Source organism: Miniopterus natalensis, chromosome 11 (assembly GCF_054644295.1).
Source record: "Miniopterus natalensis isolate mMinNat1 chromosome 11, mMinNat1.hap1, whole genome shotgun sequence".
NCBI classification, from domain to species: Eukaryota; Metazoa; Chordata; class Mammalia; order Chiroptera; family Miniopteridae; genus Miniopterus; species Miniopterus natalensis.
In genome coordinates, this window is record NC_142091.1 from 67,520,551 (window position 1) to 67,545,713 (window position 25,163).

At 43.8% G+C, this 25,163-nt stretch overlaps 2 protein-coding genes across 2 annotated transcripts in view; both read right to left on the reverse strand.

Annotated features, from left to right (window-relative positions):
* The window catches only part of CKAP5 (cytoskeleton associated protein 5), a 71,159-nt gene extending 60,318 nt beyond the window's left edge, over positions 1-10,841 (reverse strand). Inside the window, exon 1 of the mRNA XM_016204025.2 lies at positions 10,788-10,841. The gene's annotated coding sequence lies outside the window, so the exon portion shown is untranslated. The remainder of the gene's footprint in view (positions 1-10,787) is intronic.
* Positions 10,842-17,792: 6,951 nt separating this feature from the next.
* LRP4 (LDL receptor related protein 4) overlaps positions 17,793-25,163 on the reverse strand; it is a 44,951-nt gene continuing 37,580 nt past the window's right edge. The window contains exons 35-38 of the mRNA XM_087821856.1: positions 24,784-24,851; positions 24,154-24,241; positions 22,610-22,751; positions 17,793-20,254 (exon numbers count right to left, since the gene is read on the reverse strand). Of these exons, the coding sequence (XP_087677982.1) occupies positions 19,922-20,254; positions 22,610-22,751; positions 24,154-24,241; positions 24,784-24,851 (631 nt within the window). The 3' untranslated portion in view covers positions 17,793-19,921. The remainder of the gene's footprint in view (positions 20,255-22,609; positions 22,752-24,153; positions 24,242-24,783; positions 24,852-25,163) is intronic.

A 25,163-nucleotide genomic window follows, 5' to 3' on the forward strand; every position in this document is an offset into this window, starting at 1 on the left:
TTTTAAAAAAACAAAATACAAACAGGAGTGGAAGTGGAGATGTTCTAGACTGAGAAAACAAGAAAGGCAAAATCTTGGATGTAGGAAAGTACTAAGCATGTTTAGGGAACACTGAATGGCTCCATTTATTGGAGTGTAAGACCAGAAAAGTAAGTAGTCTAGAGTCAGATCATGTAGAATCCTGAATATTAAACTAAACAGCAGAGGACGCTGATGAACTGAAGCAGGGCAATGATGTAATCCTATCTACTTGAGAAAAGTCTATGTAGAATAAATTGGAAGAGAAAGAAAGTAAAGAGTCTTGATAGGAAATTATTACAGTATTCCAGGATAAAGATAAATAGAAGCCAGAAAAGGATTTTGGCAGTAGGAATGGAAAGGGTGGGCTGGGGAGACTGAAACGAGTTACATTAAAGAGGTAGAATCAGTAAGCCTTAGCAACTAAGGATGTGGGAGAAGGAAGAAGGGTCTACTAGGAGGCTCCAGTTCTAGGTGATGGGGAAACAGTGGTACCAATGGCAGAAAAATATGTCAGAAAGAAGTTCTGGGTTGTTTCTTTGGGAGAAGTGAAGGAGAGGTGAGGAATAGAAGTTTGGTTTCAGACTTGAGAAATATGAACTTCAAGTGGTTAGAAAGGTGGTAACAGGATGAACAGAAAGGTCTGGATTTTATAAACACAGATACAGAAAACCAAGTTCTAATTACACAGCAAGGTTTGATGCTTTAAAAATGAATAAAATTGCCAACAAAGATAATTATTAATAAAGTTATTTAGAACTACTGTATATTTGATGCTTGCTATGGTTCACTCAATCTAGTCCATACTACAAATATTCAGAAATTTCAAATTATTCAGCGCTCTTGGGTTTTACCCAAGCCTAAAACAGAGGCAAAGGTAAGGAGGCCAGCAATAAAATAAATCTGTTCTACAGAAATGTTATAATCTTACACCATTGGTGTATCTAAAATGTCTTCCAAAGAGCTCAAATACCATACTGTCCATGCTACTGCTGAAAAAGGTTTAGATGTAATTGTTTATTTTTAGACCAGAGGTTAAGAAATGTTTCTAAGGTCATACATAAAGGCAGAACTTAGAATAAATTTCATACTGACTTTTCAGTTTGTCTTCAATTAAACAAATCGCCTATTAAATATGCACTATATACTATCATAACATATAGACTCAAGCAATCTATGAATTTTCTCATTCATCAATCAGCTAAAAGTAAGGCACGGAGAGATTAAGTCATGAGTAATGTTAGAGCTGGGTCTAGAACGTATGTCTCCTATCTCAGTCCATTACTCTTCCCCACCACCCAAGGGTCCAAGTGTGGTGTCCTTTCCTCTACCTTGACAGTCTAGAAGAATGACTATACAGCTAATTAACAGATTGTTTTAGCTTTCTACTTGGGAAGAAGCTATAGCAGTGAACTATTTTATGGCTAATTTCCAAGCCCTTGACCTACAAAAGCTCGTCATGATCACAATACAAGAGATTTGGGTCTGATTACCATTCCTAGACTCTCACTTCTAGCTAAGGAAATGCTACTGTAGAAGCACAGAGTGAGTCTGAGGGAAGTTTTAAGGAAAATTTTTGCCCACTCAAAAAGCAACCCTTTTGAATGACCAATGAGGTGTGATGATAGTCTCACTGCAAAATGGAAATAATTATAAGATAAGCATAAAACAGAATACACAAACATGCCCAGAAATCTTTACTCAAACCATATCTAGGAATAAGTAACAACTGGATTAAAGAAGCATAACAATTATGTGACTGGCATACAAAATTTAAAGATTTTTATTATTTGCCCAAGCCAGACAAAATCTCTAAGTAGCCAGTAACAAAATAACAGGCCTTTCCTTTTCATTTAAAAACCCTCACTGCCTCCAGGTAATTCCCATTAACAAGGACACGTATCATTCTCTTGTTAGAGTATTCTGCATTATCAGGGGGCCAGAAATCTGAACGGCTTCTCTACCAGGTTTTCTGAACAAACTTGGGTGTGCTTGCTGTTCCGAGTCCTAGGATGGTGGTCTCCCACAAATTCCTTCAGAGAGGGGGAAGGGTAAAGAGTTATCTCTTTCACATCGTGCTACACATCAGCAGGAAAGTTAACTGGACTCTCCCTAACAGATGATCACTGTCAATGTCTCTAAAAGGTGGACCTGACAACAACACAAGCCTCTGGGGAGGCTGAAAACTAAGCCTGGCTGTGAATTAGGTCAACTTTCAGAGTTACTGCTCAATTGTACCAAGGTAGGTGAAAACCTAGCGCTTACTCATCCCGAAAGCTACTCAGGCCTCCAAATCCCGGACTAAGGATCCAAGGCCCAAAGGCACTGGATTCAGCTGTACCCATCCAGTTCAACAAGGTTATACTCAGGTAAAAGCAATCCTCTCCTCACTCTAGGAACCAGGGGAGGCAAAGTCAGGTTGTGGGCACCACTCAATCCCTGCACATCCAAACAAGCACTCCAGGGCCGCTGTCACCACCCAGAAGTAGAGCAGATGCCCCAGGCTTTAGCTCACAGAAGCCGGCATTGTTTACGCTCTTTCGCCACCTTAGCCTCTGATAGGCCAGGAAAGTCCCCTGTACTGTCCACCATGGCATCCGGAATGGGCAAGGGATGCTTGATCCTCACCCGCAGTTTGACACTTACACTCCCCAGGCAGGGAGAGGTCGGGGCCCTAAGGTCCGAGCAGAATCAGCTGGAATACCGGATAGGCGGCAGCATTGGTGCGGCTGGCCGGCTGGGAAACACCTCCTCCAGGGGCGGGGCCCAGAGCGCGCCGTCAGAGTGTCCGCCCCTCCCCTGCCCCCTCCCCGCAAACGCTAACAGCTTAAAGGGGCCGCCTCCCTTTGCCCAGAGGTCTCCAGGACTAGGGTGCTCCCTCCAGCCCATAAGGTTTCTAAGGCAAGAGGCAAATTAAAGACCAACCAGGAAGACTCCAGCACGGTTGGGACGATCTCTTTTTTGGTGACAACACAGGTAATGTTCCAGAGACAAAGAAGATTACCAGTTCCTAGTATCACAATACTAATCCCTCTTGAAAATAATTGCTGCAGAAAATAGCCAAAGCATCAGGATGTATAAATATACAGCCCCCATTTTGTAAGCTGCTTACTTCATTAAATTGAGTAGTCAGTGTTCTTCAAATGGTAACTCAAAAGATTTCTGGTGGCTTGTACTGCTTCACTCACCCTTTCACTAACTTCCTTCTCTTATCTAATCTACAATCCCAGGAATCTCATGCAACCATACAAGATGGGTAGGAAGGTAATAGGAGGCAAAATAGAAAAATAACACTCTTCTTGTGAGTAAAATGTAATCTTTCAAAAACTGGCGAAGAATTCACTAAAAGTCTATGTATCTAAATAAAGATATCTTGCATGGCCCTGGCCCCTGTGGCTCAGTTGGTTGGGGCATTGTCCCAGGGCACCAAAGGGTGGGGGGAGGGGGTGGTTCGATTTGGCAACCAATTGATGTTTTTCTCTCTCTCTCTCTCTCCCTCCCCTCCTCACCTTCCTCTCTCTGAAATTAAAAAATATATACATATATTGCATGCAAATACAATTGTTCACTAATCTAACTTGTTATGACGAGTTCTTGAGAAAACTGTAGGAGAAATTGGATTAGTAGTATCTCAGGAAGTTAAGTAGTACTCTCTGAGCTCTCCATAGGTTATCAATGTTTTAATTTTCTTTTCATAGGAGTAATTTTTCCTCAATCTCAGCCTACAAGGTCTGACTGTATTTTGTGTCTCCTTCATATGTTGAGAAATTATTTATTTTTAAAATTAACACTGATTTTTAGAGAGTGAGGCAAAGGGGGCGGGGGAGGGGAGGGGAGAGGGGAGGAGAGAGACACACACATCGAGTTGCATTCATTTGTTGATTCTTATATGTGCCCTGACCCTGGGTCAAACCCGAAACCTTGGCATATTGGTGTATCAGACAATGCTCCAAACAACTGAGCCATCCAGCCAGGGTGTGTGTTTTTTAAGTTTGTATTCATCCGCCTAAACTAGATTAAAAACACACACCTTACTAAAGCCTTCAATCACCACCAGACCAGTATAGGACTCAATTTAGTAAGGCTAAAGACTATCTTCTTAACATCTTCCATTCCAAATAGGGTTCAAGTGGAAATTTAGATTCCAAAGGACAGGCATGAAGACTGCTCTACTAGGGAGCAGACCCAGGTTACCCTTATTTGGAAGGTCTTACAGAATTTGAGGCTAAGTAAATCATACTTTTGAGTTAGGTAATTAAGATATTCTTTCATTATATCCCCATCAAGCTTATCACACTATTCTGTGAACACCTCAAGGGCAAGGGCTGGCAAACACTACCTTAACCAAGTGATCACGGTTAACATCATCAGTGATATCATGTGGATATCACAAAATATTTCAAAATGAAATGATGGTATTCTGTGGCATTCTTTCCAAAAACATAATCCTTGTCAAACGGGAAAAACATCAGACAAACCCAAAAGGAGGGGCATTCCACACAAAAAATAAGTAGTACTCCTCAAAACTGTCAATGTCATGAAGACAAGGAAAGACAGAGAAACTGTCAAAGATCAGAGAAGATTCAGAGAGATGGCAACTAAATGGGTACGTTGGACTGGATCCTGAAACAGTAAGGCAATATGAATAGAAAAACTGTAGAAATCCAAGCAAAATCTGGAGCTGAGTTAAAAGCAGTGCATCATTGCTGGTGTCTTACTTTTGACAAATGTACCATGTGAGATGTTAACAATAGGGGAAGTTGGGTGAGAGGTATACAGAAATTGTGTATCATCTTTGCAACTTTTCTGTAAATGGAAAATTATTACAAAGTAACAGTGCATTTTTGGCCCTGGACAGGTAGCTCAGTTGGTTAGAGTGTCATCCCAAGATGCCAAGGTTGTGGGTTTGATCTCCGGTTAGGGCACATACAAGAAGCAATCAATGAATGCATAAATAAGTGGATCAGCAAATCAACGTTTCTTTCTCTCCCTTCCTCTCTCTCTAAAATCAATTTTTAAAAAATTCTCTCCTTAAAAAACATAATTTCGCCCGGCCGGGCGTGGCTCAGCAGTTGAGCGTCAACCTAGGATCCAGGCGATCGGGGTTCGATTCCCGGTCAGGGCACATGGCCAGGTTGCGGGCTCGGATCAATGACTCTCTCGTCATTGATGTTTCTATCTCTCTCTCTCCCTCTCCTGTCCTCTCTCTGAAATCAATAAAAATATATTAAAAAAACAAAACAAAACACATAATTTCTCTTCAAGAAAGTCAATGTCATGAAAAAACGAAATTTTTAAAAAGAGGGAGCACTATCTACCTACTAGAATGGTCAAGACCCTAGAAACAGATAAAATTAAATGCTGACAAGGACATGGAACAAAAGGAAGTTTTAGTCATTGCTGGTGAAAATGTAAAATGATACAGTCACTTTGGAAGACAGTTTGGCAATTTCTTAAAAAGCAAAACACTGTCTTACCATATGACGCAGAAATCACACACCTAGGTATTTACCCAAATGAACTGAAAATTTATATGCACACAAAAACCTGTACACAAATGTGTAGAGCAGCTTTGTTCATAATTGTCAAAAATTAGAAGTGCCCAAAATATCCTTCAATAGGTGAATAGATAAACAAACTGTGGTACATCCATACAATGGAATATTATTCAGCAATAAAAAGAAATGAGCTATCAAGCTACAAAAAGACAAGGAAAAGCCTTAAATAGATATTGCTACGTGAAAGAAGCCAGTTTGAAAGGGTACATGTTGTATAATCCCAATTATGACACTCTGAAAAGGGCAAAACTATGGAACAATAAATGGTCAGTGGTAGCCCTGGGATAGGAGAGAAAGAAAAGGACAAATAGGTGAAGTACAGGGAATTTTTAAGGCAATGAAACTATTCTCATGATATTGTAATAATGAATAAATGACATTATGCATTTGTAGAAACCTTTAGTACTTTACAACATAAAGAATAAACTTTAATGTATGCTAATTTTAAAATTATGAGGTTGTTAATTTTAATTTAGTAGGTTGGGCTATTCCAGAAAAGAATGCAGACTGTGAAAAAAGAATAACTATTACAAAAGAAACCACCTCACTGCAGGGGGTGGGGGAAAAGACACTGACGTAGGTAAGTTTGGAAATGAGTGGAGTCCATAAGACTAAAGGCAAAAGGAACTACACATAAGCACTGTACTCTACTTGATAAAGTTTCTTCCATGGGAGTACGGGTTAACAATTCTGATACTGCTATATGTTTATGCTCGAATTGAACAACTACGTAAATGGATGGTGGACGGTGAAAGCCAGGTTTCTCACTGTTGAAGTGAAAATTCACAGATCAACAAGGGGAGAAGGCTAGAATGATCTATGTGGTAAATAGAGTTGGAGATATCAGTAAGAACTCATGTTTAACTTAATATAGTTACAGATGGCTACCTATAGAAATATTTTTAGACATGTCTGTATACACATATATTTCTTTGCTGTTAGCTGAGAGGGCCTAAAAGAAACAACACCCCAGCAGCAATTGGGACACTTAGTGCCAAGATCTAGGTTTCTTATACCATCCTCCAATAAAAGGAATCAGAGTTCCTTGGAGAAATGCTGATTTTAGCACAATGACAAGAAATATACAAGATGAGCCTGGAGCATCTCGTAATGCCAGTAAGGAAATGTTAAAAAAATAAACAAATACCACCCCCCGCCCCCCCCCACACACACAAATGCTGATATGGGTATGTTAAAAGGGCACAGAAGCCAAGTGAAAGAGCTCCCAATGGACAAAGCTGGTACAATTTGAGCAATAAAATAAAGTAGTATTGGAATACAACTCAAAATATAAAAGATATATCCTTTAATTCATACTGATATAAATACTTAACTAAATTAAAAAATTATTAAAAAGAGACGTATTTCCCATGCAGAAGAATTCCAAATAAATTATGTAGACACTCCACCCCAAAGGACAGGAAGCCTAACTCCTCATTCCTTAAATGTCAGCTGCATACAGTTACTTCCTTCCAAAGAGGACGGTATGGAAAAAGAACAAAAGAGTAACTTTACAGTGGAGAAATCTGACAAACACTACTTCGGGGGAGGTGATCAAAGACAATATCAACAGGCATAAATCATGTTGATAGTATGTATCCTTGGTATATGATGAAAATGACCCTTTATGATCTTCCTCCCCAAAACCCATACCCCAGTCTAATACTGAGAAAATTATCAGATAAATTCTAATAGAGGGACATCCTACAATATACTTGACCAGTACCCCTAAAAACTTCTTTAGATTTGAAAGTTTTTAAAAATTGAAATAAAAGTGGGGGGGGGGGGGGAGGAACCAGATCTACCTTCCCTCTCCGACACAAACATTAAAACTATAATTTTTCCAGTTTTCTTAGTTGAAGACTTTCCAAATTCTTCTGTTGAAACATTGCTCACATCCAGAGACATGGTAATACAGCCAGCTTTGGTTATATATTCTTCTTCTTCTTTTTTTAAAAAATATATCTTTATTGATTTCAGAGAAAGGAAAGGAGAGGGAGAGAGAGAGATAGAAACATCAATGATGAGAGAGTCACTGATCAGCTGCCTCCTGCACGCCCCCGACTGGGGATTGAGCCCGCAACCCAGGCATGTGCCCTGACCGGGAATCGAACCCTGATCGCCTGGATCCTAGGTCGATGCTCAACGGCTAAGCCACGCCCGGCTTGGCTGGTTATATATTTTGTATCACTTAAGCACACAGAGAAGAATATAGATGGTTTTGGTCAATTTTGTTCAACAAATATTTTTTGACCACCTGTTTTGTTCTAAGCATTGTTTGAGGCATTGAGGTAGCCTCACAGATGGAAAAATAAAAATCAAATCTATGATTTGCTTTCATTTCTGTGAGGAAATCAGATAATATACAAGCAAACAGTAAATGACCTATGAAGTAAATAAAAAAGTAAGGTAAAAGTGACCAAGAGGGCTACTCTAATTGGGAGCTGAGAAAATGCCTCTTTAAGGAGATGACATTTGAGTTGAGTACTGAATGGAGCCTGCATACAAAGACAGGCTTGAGGCAGGGGTACAGCAAGGTGGAAAGTTCCAGAAGAGAACAGCAAATTCAAAGGCCAAAAAGAGTAAGTTTAACGTTTTTGAGATCTATCAAGCAGGTAAGGCAACTGCCCCAACAGGAATAAACTAAGTAACATATTCTGAACTAAAATCATTTAAGAAGCTCAAAACTCTTCAACAATGACCACCAGGAATCCATTAATGATTATTAGGTCAAGATCTTAATTTTACACTCCCCCTTAATGTACTCTCCCACTGTCACAGCTACCCATCTCCCATATGGTAAATACTGTACTTTAAACTGCTCTATCTTGCATGGCTGGGGTGGCTCAGTTGGCTGAATGTTGTCCCATAAACCAAGAAGTCACTGGGTCGATTCCCGGTCAGGGCACACGCAGAGCTTGTGGGCTCAATCCCCAGTAGGGGGCATGCAGGAGGCAGCTGATCAGTGTTTCTCTCCCTCTCCCTTCCTCTCTCTCTAAAATCAATAAAAACATATTAAAAAAATAATAATAATAATAAATAAACTGCTCCATCTTCCCAAACTACCATTCCTATCATCCATATTTCATCATGTCTCTGACAGAAGTATTAACAAAACAAGGGAGATTCTACCCAGAAATTGCTCCTGAATTCTCCCTAACAGATCCCACTACTTTATATAGTACAACCATAGGTTAAAAGCAAAGGCCCTGGGGACAAACAGACGCACTCAGGTTCAAATTCAGGTTCTATCTGTTGTATGATCTTGATCAAGTTGCAAAACCTTTCTAAGACACAATTTTCCTCATCTGTAAAGTTGTGAGGATTAAAAATGATAAAATGTGGGATCCAGTGAATATTCATTCAACAAATGTTACCCACTTCTAGTAAAAGTATTTGAGCATTTATTCTGTTCAAGAACCAGGGCTGGACGAGAGGAATTATAGAAGCAAACTGAGAGAGAAAATTGTCAAACTCCCTTAGGTAAGGGCTTTGTCTTTTTCTGGTTCACTAATGTACTCCCAAGAGCTAAAACAATGTTTAGCACACCTTAGGCATCAATCTCAATATTTGTTGAATGAACGAATTAGACTCCCTTATGTCAAAGGAGCCTAAGAGAGCCTGGCTTTACTCGAATATAAAGAAAAGTTTTCATTCCTCATCAAGATTTTTAACAATATCCTAAGGCATTGTCAAAGATGTTTATTATTTTAATTGCCTCCTCAAAACCTAGAACAGTGTTCATAATATTAAGGTACTCAAACTTACTGCAATTAAAACTCAGCTGCTAAATTGAGCTGTCGGCTCGCTATACCACTGTTCATAACTCAAAGTTGATGATTGAAACCTTAAAAGTAATAAAGTATAAGGTATATTGTTATGGACTACCTTTGCTTGCCATTGCCTAATGAACAAAGTTTAAATACTTGTATATATTTTTTTCTCATGAGTTTACCAGCTAGGTTTAATTTACATTGGCAAAATAAAACAATTTCACCTTTTCTGTATCATTACATTTTATAAAAACATTAGTTTTTCCAGTCACTTAAGAAAAGTCCAAATCTTTTAGACTTCTTAAAATTTTCAAAGGACTGGTAGCTTAATTTATTGGCTCTTTAGGTCAAAGAAGGACTTTTCAGGGTAATGAAAATGGAGATAGGAGTAGTTCACTTCTCCAAAAATGAGTTTTCAATTATTGTAATTATGTATAAAATAAGACAGGCAGACTTTCTGGGCCAAGATTTGATGCCTTGGTTCCCATGAGAATTAAATTAGAGCCACGCATAAATTTGGGGCAAGTTCTGCAAAAACTACTTCACCTTCTATTGATGTTTTATGAGAAAAACTCATTTGTGGAGATTTATCAACGTGAATATGTTTTCTAACACACAGTAGCCACTCTGTCGACATTTTCATCATTTTCTATCCCAGATACAAAACGGGATACATTTAAATCCTGCCTGACAATTACCTCAATTGCAGGGTAACTATCTCAACAGCCAAAGGCTGGTTAAGAGCTAAAAAGTACTCATCTAGTTTACCGAGCCCCCACCTTAAAGTACCAAGGCCTGCTTAACCTAAACTGCTGGCTATTGTATTGGTCCCCCAAACCTTCCAAGCTGGAAAGATACCTGAACTCTACTGACACCTTTTGAGAGAGCGAGCAGGCGTAAGGGCGTAGCTGTATGATCGGAATTGTTAAAATCGCAGCAAGCCGGTAGGGACACAGGTGCACAGGCAGGCCCCGGTACCGCTGTCCTTGTCACGCTCTGAGGCGACCAGGCCCTTCACAACCGCTACCGCCCTCACGGGCTCTTATTCACTCATTCATTCATTTAACAATTACCCGACGGGCTCGGTAGCAGGGCCGTTTCGCAGGGCCCCCGCCCCACTGCCGGAACACCCTCCGGGACACGGCGCAGGGCTACCCGCATCCCACAGACCCTGCCGCCCGCACCCCGCCGCGGCTCGCTCGGGTCACCCGGTTCCCAGCCCCGGTCTCGGCCGCGCCAGAACGCCCACGCCCCCCGCCCTCCCAGCCGCGGGTCCCGGGCCTCCGCCCCGCTTCGCCGCGTCACACCCGCCGGGTTCGCTGGGCGAGGGAGGCGCGCGTCTGTGGAGGCCCCTCGCGCGGGGTTAAGGACCCCTCCGCGCGCGCGACGCCTGGAACCCGGGGCCTGGGCGGGTGGGTCGGGCCCACCGGCCACTCACCTCCTCCGGGTCAGATCTAAAGGGCCTGCTCTAAGCCGTTTGAAACCGCTTGGGCCGCCGCACACCCCGCAGTGTCCTCGTTGTTTATTGGTTCCCGGCAGACCGCCCATCGCTCTGTTATTGGCCCATTTGAAGGGACTGTGAGCACGCGCCGCCCGCAGCCTTAAAGGGGTCGCGCGCAGCTACGTTTCCTTGGGGACCTGCGCCGCCTGCTAGCGTGCGGACAGGGAGGGTCGCTGGAGGGAAAGCTGCCGACCACCCCGCAGAGAAGCGCAGAAAAGGTGTGTGGACAGCTGTGCATCCCCGGCCATCAGCATGTTTGCTTCACTCGATTACGATATTTAAGCTGCTGTCAACTCCTGGCGGTTTTTTAAAAATGTCATTTCAGTGACCAAACATTGTGCAGCTGAATGCGTGAGGGAGACGGGCGGCAGCCGGGCTACCGCGGGAGGGGCGGCGACTGGCGCACGACGCTGGGTCTGGCCGTGGACCTGCTCTGAGCAAACCACGCTTGTCAGTAAATCGTCTGGAGCTTAGGTTCCTCATCTGTAGCACGGGGTAACGATGTTTTCCCTACAAGCTTAATGTGAGGGCTTCAAGCACATAACTCACTAATGTCCAGAGAAGTCCTTGGAACGGTAACGCCTTCTGCAAACGCTTAATACTCCTGTTATTTCTAAAAATGGGAGGCTTGCTTCATGTGGTCTTTCAGACTCTTGTTCAGCTCTACATTCAGTGTTTCTAAGAATAAGATCAGTCTCTTCCTTCCTTCCTTCCTTCCTTCCTTCCTTCCTTCCTTCCTTCCTTCCTTCCTTCCTTCCTTCCTTCCTTCCTCCCTCCCTCCCTCCCTCCCTCCCTCCCTCCCTCCCTCCCTCCCTCCCTCCCTTCCTTCCTTCCTTCCTTCCTTCCTTCCTTCCTTCCTTCCTTCCTTCCTTCCTTCCTTTTTCCAAACTTGCACTAGTCAGAGGACGAAAACATAGAGACTAGTCACTAAAATTCAAAGCAGTATGAGACTATGTAAAAGAGGCTTTGGCTACTTAGTGATGGGAGAAGTTTGACGAAGGATCTGTGAAGGGGGTGGACTTTTTAAGTCTGAGATTTAAAGGCTATGTAATTATCCAATAGGTTAAAAAAAAAATTGAAAGGGGATGGGTAACAGTAATAAGACAGTTTTTTTTTTTTAATGTATCGATTTGGCAGAGATGAGAAAGTGTAACTGCTCTCTGCTGGTCAAGATTGAGAGAAGCAGCCACTGGGGCGCCCCGCTGTCTGGGAGCATGGCCGGGCCCTCGGCGGGACCCCCCAGCACTGCCACCCTGGCCCCCAAGTCGTTTCTCACTGGAAACAGTGACAGCCTAACAAGTTCAGGGCGAGAGTTTGTTCGTATGTTTGTTCGTTTGTTTTTAATCGCCCCCCTCACCTGCCTGAAGAGATTCGGGGGTACAAACATGCTTCAGGAAGGGTCCTTGGCTAGGTGTCTTCACCCCAGCACACAGGACCGACGTGTGGCAGGCCGAGCAAAACTCGGCTGTGCTGCATTCCTTTATGTCCCTTGTTTCTGGGTGACCCCCCCAAAAGCATTTGTTTACCAAATGTTTGCTCTTTCTCATGGTCCTGTGACTTGCCGACCCTCCCTCCCCCTCCTCTGTCCAAAACGGCACACAGACCTCATTTTGCCTCTCTGGAATTTTCATGCGCATGTGAACTCCCCGTGGGCACGTATTAAAATTTGATTTCCTCCTGTTAATCTGCTGTGTGCCGTTTAAATTATTCAACCAGTCAGACAAACTAAAGGGACAGGGGAAGATTTCCCCGGCTGGACACTACACTAGGTGCAGACTTTTAGGAGGGTGAATTAGCAGTTATTAAAATGTAAAATGTACCCAGTCTCTGGCCCAGGAATGCCACTGTTAGGAATTTGTCCTCCGGATCTATGCAAGGATGTAAAACCCAAAAATGTCCAAAGATATTCACTGGTTAGGATAGAAGAAAAAAAAACCCTCTGGAAATTACATGTCCATTCATAGGGAACTTGTTATATAAATTATGATATATGCAGCTGTTAAAAAAAATGTGGTTAATCTGTGTATGTGGTATAGGAAAATGCACAAATTTTGTTTAATTGTAAATAGGTAAGTTGCAGAAAAGCATATGTGGAGTGATTTTATTATATAGTTATAAATTATGTGTATTTGTGTGCATGCCTGAAAATGGTTAGAACATTCCTGGAACTTCAAGAAACTATTTTATAGGAAGACTTGGTAATGGATTTTTCCCATCGATGTTTTTTTAATAGAGGGAACAGGGAGAATGTCTAGTAGCAGGGAAAGTAGGAGCAAGGGCACGGTGACAAGAAAGTGCATTGTATGTCGGGAATTGAACATGTGAATTTTATTTTAGAGCTGGGTTCATGTTGGGAAGTAGTGGGGCACAGATTGACAAAGAAAGTTAGGAACAATTCTTATAAGAGTCTTGAATACCAGGTTAAAGAATTTGTACTTTAAGTAGGAAATGGGGAGCTATTGAAAGTTTTGAGCCAAGGAGTGACAAAATCAGAATTGCACTTTATGAAAACAAATTAGCTTGGTTGTCTAAAATGGGTTAGAGTTGGGATTGTGATATGAGGTAATAGCCCTGGAAATGATGAGAACAGATTTAAGAGTGAAGGATTTGGCAACCAACTAGATTAGGTGCAAAGGTGAGGTGGGGCCCATTTAGGGAGATGAGTCAGAGTATGCCAGGACTGGGAGGTGGTGATTCCCCAAATGAAAGTAGAAAGTCAGGAGAAGCCAGTCTCAAAGGGAAAACAGGAGTTTAGCTTTAGACTTGTTTCCTTTTACGTACCAATGAGATATTCAAGTGGAATCACCTAAGTAGGCCTAGAAAATATAGAATGAAACTGGGAGAAGAGACTAGGACTCAAATGATATAGATTTGGGAGTCACCTCTCTAGAGTGAAAAATGAAATTGTGGTAGTGGATGAGACCACAGAATGGGAAAGTGGGGAGAATAGAAATGGGAGATGAAGACAGATCCATAGGTAGGGGAAGGAGAGAGGAACCAGAGCAAAAAAGTCACAGTAACCTTTGATAACTGGGTTATGAATACATAGAAATAGTCTTCTTCAGTCATTGGCCATTGGCATGTTTATTTTATTTAAATATATTGGAAATAAACGGAATATTACATTTATGGAGAGGGCAATGATGACCTGAAATTTGCTCAGTAAAGCTTGTGTGGAGTCTGGCTTCCAGAGAGTTTTAGAACAACACGTCAAAATCCCTTTTTGTTTTACATGGTTCAGGTGAAGCCATGCTAGACAGTGGGCAATAGGTGTCTGATTCCATTAATTTCTTCGCTCATTCATTCAACAAATATTTATTGAGCACCTAGTATGTGCTGGGACTGTTCTAGGCACTTGGGATAATTAGTGAGCAAAATCGAAACAACAGAAAAATCCCTCCTTTTGTGGAGCTCACATTATAGTGAGGACACATAGACAATCAACACATAAATATATAATATCCTATTAGACAATATGTGTGCAATGGGAAAAGAAGAAAGAACACAGGGTAAAAGGCATTGGGAAGGAGAGTTGGAAAGATTATAATTTTGTAAAGGGCGGTCATAGTAGGTTTGATTGAGAAGATTACATTTGAGCAAAGACTTGAAAAAGGGAAAGGAGTTAGCCCTGAGTATATCTAGAGGAAGAAAGTGCCAACAGCTATGCAATGATCCTAAGTTGGGAACATACCTGGCAGGTTTGAGAAACAGAGAGTATGTAGTTGGCAGTAGGAGGGGAGTAGTAGATAAGGTTTGATAGAAAATGGGTGAGGAGAGGCAGATCCTGTAGGGTGTGATAGAAACGTAATACAGTACCTTGCCCGTAGTAGGTGCTCAGTAAATGTTTGGCCAATCATTTTTTGCAGTCCAGGATTATCATCAAGTAGCATTTATCTATGTATTTATTGGCCTGATGTGTGCCTACTTTATTCCAGGGGCCTCTCAATAGTTCTACATAAGGAAAGTATTAATAGGGCAGTGAAACCCTTGTGGATATTAGAGATTAAAGTGAACATTGTATCCTTGCAACCAGAAGCAGGAAACAAATGTGAAACATTGTGGCTGCTGAATAACTGTGCTGGATATTTCTGAAAAGCCTGCTAGGGTTGGGATAGTGCTCATTCCACCATAACTACAAGCTGCATTCTACTCCCTACCATGGGACATGGATCCGTATTTCCAGCCTAAGAGGAGCAGCTTCAATGATTAACTTCCTTTCAACTTTCAGTCCAGGTACCGCCTGCATTATTCTCGTGGTAACATTAACGCAGACCTCAAGTGGCTATGGGTTTTTGTGCCTTGATTGGCTTCCAAGACTGCAAGGCCTATCCCAGTCTGCACGTGATTGCATTTAATAAGTGCTGTCTGAATGATGGAATTAATAGCTTTTTTCCTTTTCTCAGCCCATTTCCCCATGTCCCCCTAAAATGCAGGCTCTTCAAGAATTTTGACCACAGAAGCACCAGCCCCACCAGAGGAAGGAGGCAGAAGGGAGAGATAGGGACCTCGCTAGCAGGGCCTGGACGGGAGGGAAAAAACACTGAGAAGGGCAAGATAAGTAAGTTCTTGGCTCTTTGTGTATTGTAAAATGAAATAAGCAGATTGTGTAGCTTGGGGCTAACTTCAGCCTTGGGTTTAAATTCAGATCCTTAATTAGGTTGCCTGGATCTGTTTTAACATCATGTCAGGGAGTCCATAGTTGTGAGTTGGAGCCTTGGCTGGAAATAAAACTCTGTTCCCTATGCTGAGTTCTACTTAGCCTCTGCCAGCTGGTTAATGGGAGAAGGATCTGGAGAGAAAATAAATGGGTGAGTGAGGAAATGTTTCAAAACAAAGGCTGCCTGAAACATCCCCAAACACACATCTTATTAAATGGATCAGTTGAGTCATCTTCACATATGAAGAAAGGGCAAACTTATAGATTGTTTTTCAGTCATATAAAGGGCTCAACCATATTTTTGAAATCGGTGCTCCAAGTAGAAATTACTAAAGCTTACTAGATGCCCTTGACTGTCATCTTAGAACCTTGTATACCCTCAGCTCTCGTACGTGCCTTTTCTGAGTTCCTTTGTAGCAGTGACTTTGCTTTCTGTAGGCCTAGGTTTGGCGAAAACTTCAATTCATGCCACGGCGACCTCTCTATGGGCCACAGAGATCTTTTCATCTTAGCTTCTGGTTTGTTCTTAGTTTGCAAAAATATATCCAGCTTTTAGAATCTGACTCATCTCCCTATTCATGAGTTGTAGGTTTTAGATCCAGAGAACCAGACCAGGAGTTCCCCAACCCTTGTTTCATCCCCAGGATATCCTGGAAGGAGCATGATACAAGTTTCAGGCTAGAAACGACCTTAGCAATCATGTTTCAACTTTTCTATTTGACTGATCAGGAAAGGAAACTAAGAGCCTGCACATTTATATCACCTGCAAATGGGGCGCTAGTCCTTGACGCTGTTACTAAATTCTCACTTGCCAGTGGTCAAGTTCTTGTCAGGACCTGGACCATCAGACCAGCCCCATTCTCCTCTCCCATTTCCTGCTAAAGTGACAAGACAGAGGTTGGGGTGACCTCTAAGGCTACGCAGTGCCGGATGCCCAATTCAACTGGCTGACATGTCACAAGGTAGCAAAATGCATTCACCTTATTTTATTCTCCCCAAAACATCTCCAGTTTTCCAAGAAAATAGCGTGTGTTCAGTGCCATTTCTTCCTCCCATTTGAAATGTTCCTCCTGAGTTTCCAATTCCACTGGTCACTGTTCCCGGCCTGGCCTATAACCCTGAGGCTCTGGGAGGGGGCACTTCCAATAGGTATATAAGCTTGTGCTTGAGGCTGGATTTCACTGCTTAAAATGTCTTTATTTTCTCTCTGAGTTTTTCCCCAGAAAGAATGGTGAAGAGGGGGATGGGTGTCCTCGAGCTATTCCACTTGTTTTTGTTCTAGCAGGCCTATCCCTTGCCAAGTTGGAAGAATTATACACTATAATTTATACTCAGATCTCTTGTTATTTCAATGTAAGAGGCTTCAATATATATGTCTTGCTTTCTTTTTCTTTTTTCTTTTTTTTTGGGGGGGGAGGGTGGTAGGGCACTGTTGCCAGATGCAAAGCTCTGTGATCAGGCATGGGTTATGCTTGACCCATAGTAGGAAATGAATGGATGAGAGCATTATTCTATAAGTGGTTTAGAAAATCAACTATTGGGCCTTGGCATCAGATTTTGTATCTAGCATAGAGACTTGTGTGATTCCCAGTCTTCACTGAGAGAACTTGAGAAGGGATCCCCAATTCCTTGTTCTAGTCTTGAGATGCAGTGGATGAGCTGTGACAAGACAGCTTTTTAAAAATAAAAGGAAATTTAGTGTTGGGTCCATTCTTGGAGTAACTATGAAACTTGACTGAGATCAAACACAGCTAGTGGTGGATCTGGGACTGGAATTAGCTCTCCCTGTTCCCATCCCAGTACTTTCGTTACATCAGATAGTCCTTCCAGTGACCATCACTGCAAGGCAAAGTCAAGTTCCATGACACGGAAGTCCTCATAGACCTAGAGCAGAAATAGAAGACATATGGTACACATGCCATGACACTTCCTTCCGTTGCCTCAATGATATGGCACTAAAGATCATTACGCTTTTCCCATGGAGTGTGGACAGGAACTCAGGCAGCCACTACCAACCAATCAGAGTTGGTACTCAACGGTGAAACCTATCTGCTATCCTTCCTCTAGAGGAAATAAGGATTTCAGAAGCCAGTGAACTCTGGTCTTGACCTATTTTCTCAAGATAAGCTGAACCTCCAGCCAGGAACCTCACACCCGTTATTGCTCTTCACCATCCCCACATCCCCAAAGGACTTAGAGGTGACATCTGCAACAGGTTTCCCATGGCATGGGTCTGCCAGACAGAGGAGGTACAGTTATTAGTCATGACTCCAAGCCAGGCAAGGTGATTAAGAAAAGCTAAATTTATATTAAATTACCATAAAGTCCTAAAATACTGAACATAGTGGTTAAATAACTCCAGAAAGTCCATTCTCTCCAGTGAGTAACGTTAAAACCATTACACATGAGCGTGGAACAGTCACTTCCATTAGTTCAGGACAGAGATTTTGCTTTTTACATAGTAAATCAGTGCTCAAATAGATATGTCTTCAAATATGTCCTTTCTACATTCTGAACAGCCCAAGTGCAATAAGATCCTTCCCCCTTTCAAGAAAATGACACTTTTCTATTTTCTCCCATCCCCAACTGTGAATCTGAGGACCCAAAGTGCTCCTTTTTCTTCCCCATCAAGCGTGAAATATCTTTCCTCCTAGAAGTGGCATCTCACCTTTCCACTGCCGTGCACTGGAAAAGTCTTCTTGGCCTCGCCTGGCCTGGCTGTCCTGTGCAGGCCTAGACCCTGGATGGCTGCTGAGAGCAGGGCTAAGGGCTTGGCACCTGCCTCAAGCAGTCTTAGAACTGACCAGAAAAGGTTTGTCCTTAGTTTCTTTTTCACGAGCATTTGACAGCTGACTTCTCAATACCAGTAACCATAGGAGATGTTTCAAATCAGGAACTTCCCCTAGAAGCCCTCCCCTCCATTCTCAGCCCCTGTCGTCCTCTCCTGTCATTTCTAATTCCTGGGTGGAAGAGGTCTGGATCTTCCCTGGGTTGAGAGAGCTTCATCAGTGGTTCTCTCTACTTTTTTAGTGCTTGCCCCCCACTTTGCATTTTTATTTAGCCCTGCTCACCACAGGTGCCGCAGGCTAGGTCAGAAAAAGTACCAGGGAGGGAGGGAGGGAGGAAGGGTAGGGGCAGAAAACTAGGTAAAAGTTTTAGGACAGGAAAAAGTCTCAACTCCCTGGATGCTGGCGTGAGACACGTCCTTTGTGTGCATAACTTGAACCAAGAGATGGCGTCTCAGCATGGAAATAAGTCACTCAGCTGGGGAAAGTTGGAATGGAAACTTCACCACCCATAGCCGCAGACTCTCTGTCCACTTAGATCCCTCAGCGCCTGTGAGAGAGCACAGGAAGTTCAATCTCATGGACACTTCCCATTAGGCCCTGGGGACCCCAAGCCTCTAACCTGACCACTTATGAACACTTCCGGCTCTTCTTTGAAAGGTGGTTTCAGGATCTCTGTGCTCAAAATCCCAGAGAATGCGGAGGGAGAGAGGCAGAACAGTAAAGGTAACATGCTATGCTTGGTCTAGGCAGTGCTGCTTAGATGCTGCAGACTCAGCCCTCGTGGCCCCACATTCCCTCAAGTACTGGTTCACAACCTGGTTGCTTAGAGTCAAAGACTTAGCAAGGTACTGGCCAGTGGGGGCAGCAGGAGCGAACTGATATTAGCCAGCTGCCACGCTGGGGCCCCCAGTCATCTGAAGGTAGTAAAGGTTCCAGACCTTCCATCAGGAGGAAGAACAGTCGAGTCACACCCAGATCTCACCAACTGAAACGCAGCAACTCTTAGAGTGAGAACAATATCCATTGCCAGCAATGGACAGGACACCCAGGCCCAACCGCCCCTAAAAGCTTTTCCGTATTACCAGTGCACTCGAGCCTAGAGGTTTCCCAGATGCCCGTACCAGCTGGGCGGACTCCTCCTCCTCCACTCAGCCTCTACCCTTCGTCTCTCTTTACCCGTGACCCCCTGCTCAGCCCCTGGTGGGCCAGCTCTCTCAGAGACGCGGTCAGGCCAGCTCTGATGGGGGAGCGTGCAGTCTTGGATCATCGGCTCTTGTGGGGCGGGCACTGAGGGCACCTGGGGAAGGGGAGGTGGAGCTCTGTTGACGAGGAATTATTACTGAGCCTAGTTTTGGGGAGGCTCAGGACGGACTGCAAGAGGTGAGGTTCATGGTCAGTTCCAGGCCTAAATTCTTGGATGCGCCATGGTTTCTTGTGCACAGGTGGTTATGGACTCAGATAGAAACAGCTCCCGTGCAGGGCCCGGGAGCAGTTAAGGGGTGGAATGAGCAGGAGCAGGACGGGCACACAGAAGGGGGCCTGCTGTATAAGTGAGCTCAAGGACTGGACGTCCACAGGGAGAAGGAACAGGCAGGGAGGGAGGGGTACATGGGCACTTAGGGCACTTAGACCTGGCTCTCAGAGGAGAGCTTGCGTTCGTGTTTCCAGCCCGTGTCTGGCAGAGAGCCGCGTCTTTCAGGAGTGGCCGCAGTATGGACACTGCTACACTCAGACTGCTCTTCCTGCAGCAGCTGCTCCGTCTCCGTGTCATCCAGGGAGCCAGAGCTGGCCTGGATGGACACTGTGTCTGTCTTCATGCAAACATGATCCCGAAGAAGGCCCCCCCGTGAGCTGCGCAGTTGCTTGAGGTCATCCCACTCAGCATCGTCCCCAGACAGGAGGCAGATCCCCTCTACAATCTTGATCTTCTCCTTGGTGTAGTTGTGGTCAGGTCCACCCTAGCGTGGAGAGTGGAGAGACATGATCAGTGGTTGGCTGTCTGTGAAGGATCACATGGTGAGCTGAAAAAGGAAGTGGGTGGGGTAAGAGTGGGCGTGAAGAGCACAAAGATCCCACAAACAAATGGGGAAACTTGGTCAGAGCAAACGGATGAGGCTCAGCCTAAAAGGAGAGGAGCGGGAAGGTTGTTACCATTAGCACACAGGGAGGAGGGAGAGCATGGCTTCCAGTCCTGCATCGGACATTCACCGGCTACGTCACTTTGGGCAAATTACGTCACATCTCTAAAACTCAGTCTCCCCATCTGCAGTGGGGAGAATAGCAGTACCCATACCTCATAATCAGGTGCTGTGAGGTTAAACCAGGCGATACGTGGAATGCAGTTAGTAGGTGCTCGACACAGAAGATGCACTAAATCGTGTTAGCTATGACTACACTGTTACTGTGATTCATTGATGGGACCTAATGCTGACATACCTGATCAGAAGCAACTGACAAAAGCAAGTAAATGTACATTTACTCAGGATTTTAAGCTACTTTCGTACTATTCTTAATTCTCATCTAATTTTGCTCAGAAAAGTTTTAGGAGGTAAAACAGGAAGAATCTAAAAAATCCTCTTAATTGGGCTCTAAGTGTCAATCCATCGGGGTCCTGTAACCTAAAAGCTTTTGTGGGAGGTTATTCTGGCTCTGCTCCCATGAGCCTCGGGGCCATTCCCCAGCAACCGGGGATGGTTCCAAGGACAGCCTTAAGTTCTACTTAGGCTTCCCCCTTTATGGGCTCCTCAAAGGGTCGCCTTACTCCTGGTTTCTGGGGGATACCAATCAACATGCTGCCAGTGCCAGGAGAAAATGGGCCATGGCTTGGGTTCCATCCCTGGGATAGTGTTCCTGCCAAGAGCCTTGCAACTGCTGCCCTATTTTAGTAACAATTCAACTCCACAAATATTTATTGAGCTCCTGCATTAAGCAGGATACTTGGGTGATTACACAATATAAAATGGTCCCTGCCCTCTGGGAGTGACAACTCCCTGGATGAAGCAGAGAGAGACATGGCACATAAGCACACAAGCACACATGCACGCACACACGTGCCCAGTCACCCAGCACACCCTCCAAGCTGAAATTAGTGTCGGATAAGATGCAGGCCACTCAGTCTTCATCACAGAGACACATGGAGTAAGTTAGGGAGAGGTGAGGGACATGGCACTAGCAATTTGGGGGACACCACTCCCTCTGCAAACACACAGGTACCTGAAATCAGAAGAGAAAGGGTGAGAGACTATCAGAGGGATGAAAAAGCTGCTGAGGAAAAAGCATACAACAGAACAAAGAGGTCACATGATTTAAATGTCTAACCTCTGGCCCTTACTGAGGTGGTTCTCTGGGATATCAGACACTCCAGGAACCCAAGAAGCTTTGAGTCTCTCAAAGACATTAATTGAGAAAGGGGTCTGTCCCTAGAATCACAAATTATCCTGCAGGCTCTGTTTGGCTTGTATGGAAGCTTTTTAAACAGGGGAATTCACAGATCCAGAAAGTACCTGATTATTATGTAAAGTGTATTCATTATGCATGGGAACCTAATAGGCGTGAGGGCAGGGTTTGACTGTGCTAGACAGGCCAAGAGAGTAGACTGCTTAGGGTCTCACACGGGACAACTTTTGATGAAGGGTTACAGGAGTTTAGAAAGAACAAGGGTCACGTCAGATTAGATATATCTGAAACCCAAGGCTATAGTTCCCTAGTGGAAATGGGACTATTTTTCATGCCTCAACATCCAGCAAGTAATTTTTCACTGGAGCAAAAAGGAGTTAAAAGAACAAATGCCTGTAACCCTTCAGAATTCTAGAGAAATCCCTTAAGGCTCGGGGGAAGAACAACAAAACACCAGCCATTCCCATCCCCAGGTGCCAACAGCTTGGATCAGAGGTTAGAAAAGGAAGAGTCCAGGACCCCTTGGGGTTCTGTGGGCATTTTCTAGGAGTTTTGGGGTTGCTCCTAGGGAGCACAGCCTCACCGCAGGGGAATGACAACTCCAGGAGGGAAAGAAGCTATGTACCTGGCAAAGTATCTCCTGTGCACACTCATGTACTTTCAGCCCTAAATCTTCTGGGATCTGCTTTCTAACCTTGCTCTCACTAGGGTCCTTCAGAGCATCCAGACCTAGAAACCCAACAGATCTAGAAGCCCAAATCACTTTCAGTTCTTCTGTTCTCTGTAACTTCCCAAGTGGCAGATGGGACTACCCCATGTCCCTTCCTGATTTATTCAGGCAACTGGAAAATAACACCTCCCACCACCACCACCACCACCAAACCAAACACCCCTTCAATAGAAATTTTAATTTTTACCTCTTTCTTATAGCACAGTTGATTGTACATGGCTGGTTTCGGGATTGTTTCAATTTTCACTTCCTGAGTAGAAGTTCGGTAGGACGGGTTGCTGTAGGTCAGGTTCCCCATTCCAGGATCAGTTAACTTGGATTTTTTGTGTCTTTAGGAGGAAAGGTGATGAGGAATTAGTTCAGATCTTTATGAGGGTGACATCCAGGGAAGCTGTAACCCGAGTGTGGCAGGCAGCCACTAAGATGTACCCGTGATCCCCGCCTCCTGGTACACACCTTCTAATTCCTACCCCTTGAGTGTGGGCTGAATCTGGTGATTCACTTCTGATGAACAGATAATGCAAGAGTGACGGATACTAGATTAGGTTACAAGGAAATTTATGGCTTGCATTTTCTATTGCCCTCACTTTCTTACTCTCTCTTGCTCTTGTTCTGAGGGAAACAAGTTACCACATTGTGAGTTGTCCTCTGAAAAGGCCCATAAGACAAAGAACTGATGAGGGCATCTCCAGCCAACAGCCAGCAAGGAACTGAGGCCCTCAGTCTAATAGCCTGTGAGGAACTGAATCCTGCCAACAACTACATGAGTGCCCTTGGAAGGGGATCCTTCCCCAGTTAAGCCCTGAGATAAGACCGAGACCCTGGCTAATACCTGGATTGCAGCCCTGTAAGAGATCTTCAAGCAGAGGCACCCAGCTAAGCTGTATCCAGATTTCTGACCCACAGATGGTTGTCATTTTAAGTTGCTAAGTTTTGGGGTAATTTGTTATACAGCGTTAGATAACTAATACACTAAGCTTGAGAGTCAAGACAGATTTATGTTTCAACCCACCTCTGTTACTTACTAGCTGGGGTCTTACTAGCTGGACATAATCTAAACTTTCTGAACCTTAGACCCTCATCTGTAAAGTAAGGAATAATAATATCTGTATTAAAGGTGGTTGTGGAATTGATTCAATGACATATTCGTTCAATGGCAACTATTATTGTTGTCAGCAGGAGCCGCCGCAGCAGCAAACTCCTGACATTTTTGCTGCAAGCTGTATTTAAAATGTTTGGGGGAAATATATAAATATACAGTCATAAAAACATCATAAATTGATAACAACACAGTCCACCTTCCCAGGAAGATCCCTACTGAGCAATGATATATCAATCAATATTATATAGTAAATGGTTGTGTTTGTGTGAAGAGAAAATCACTTCCAACTTCAGTGGTTTGAAGTAGTGTAGGGTCATGGAAAAGCAGATGCTAGAGTCAGTCCCTGCTTTGCCTCCTCCTGTGTGACCTTGGGTAATACCTACTGTGCCCTTAGCACCCTAATTTATAAAGAAAATCCCAAGGGTATCTGTGGTCATAAAATGAGGGATTGGGCTGTGACTGCAGAAGAGTCAGAATTCAGAATTCTGCCTTTCCCTTCTGCTGATCTGACCGGGGACCCAACCTTGAAATGAGGCTGGTCAGAGGTGGAATGAGTGAGCTTTGGGAGATCCCAGAAGCGCTAATGAGGACCAACCAGCACGTGGCCCCTGCAGAGAGGCTGAGGTTACCTGTATAGCATCAAAGCTGCAATCACCACCAGAATCAGCAGAACGCTGAGGAGTCCTCCGATGACATAGCTGGCATGCAGTCCTTCCCCTGGGAAGAACAGAGAGACACTAGGCGGGGACCACTGACAATCTTCTAGCTGGCATGAGGGGCAGGAAAACGAAGGGCTCCTTTCCCAGGTGTTGGATCCCACACTATCTGCGATGGCTAGGGGCCTCCTCCTCCGAGAGGCCACAGGAGTAGATGGCTGAGAAGAAACCTATCACTCAGTCAGCATCTCTTATCCAAATCCACCACTTACTGGCTGTCATGTAGGGAAAGATGCTTAACTTCTAAGCCTATGCTTTCTCATCAGTTAAATGTAGATAATAAATTGCTCATAGGGCTGGTGGAGTTTAAATGTGTGTATACACAAATATATACACATATACACCCCCCCCCCAGATATGGCTTAACAAATGGCTGTCATATGGAAAGCACTCCAAAGTGGTGGCTATTATGATCATTCTCTCCATGGATTTAGTCTAAGAAGAGGGTTCATTAACCCCAAAGAGTCCCCATGAAGGTTCCAGATGTCAGTGGAAACATGTTCCTTACATCTTCTTCAAAACAGTCGGGCACTCAGGGCTTACCTGGAGTGGCAGGTACAGCCTCATTGGAATGTGCACAGAGGCCCAGCTGGGCGTCCTTTTCGGAGCATCTGTGGGGCACAGAAAACTGAATGTGAAGACTATCGGTGTTTGATAAAGATCTTACCCTCCTCCAGGGAAGGGGGAAAAGTCTTGTGAGTAGGGCTTTGGGATACGATAGGCTGTTCCAGATGGGAGATACCAGAAGTATGAGAGGGCAGGACCAGGAAATAAAGAGAAATCCATGTAAGTCACTGTCTTCAAGATGCTATAGCATGTTTAGTTTAAATGTGTTTAAAAATACGTATCCTTTTAAAAGGACTCCTTTCAAGAGGAGAAGCAGGTTTGAGAATGAGCTGGAAGTTTGCTAAAATACTAAGGAC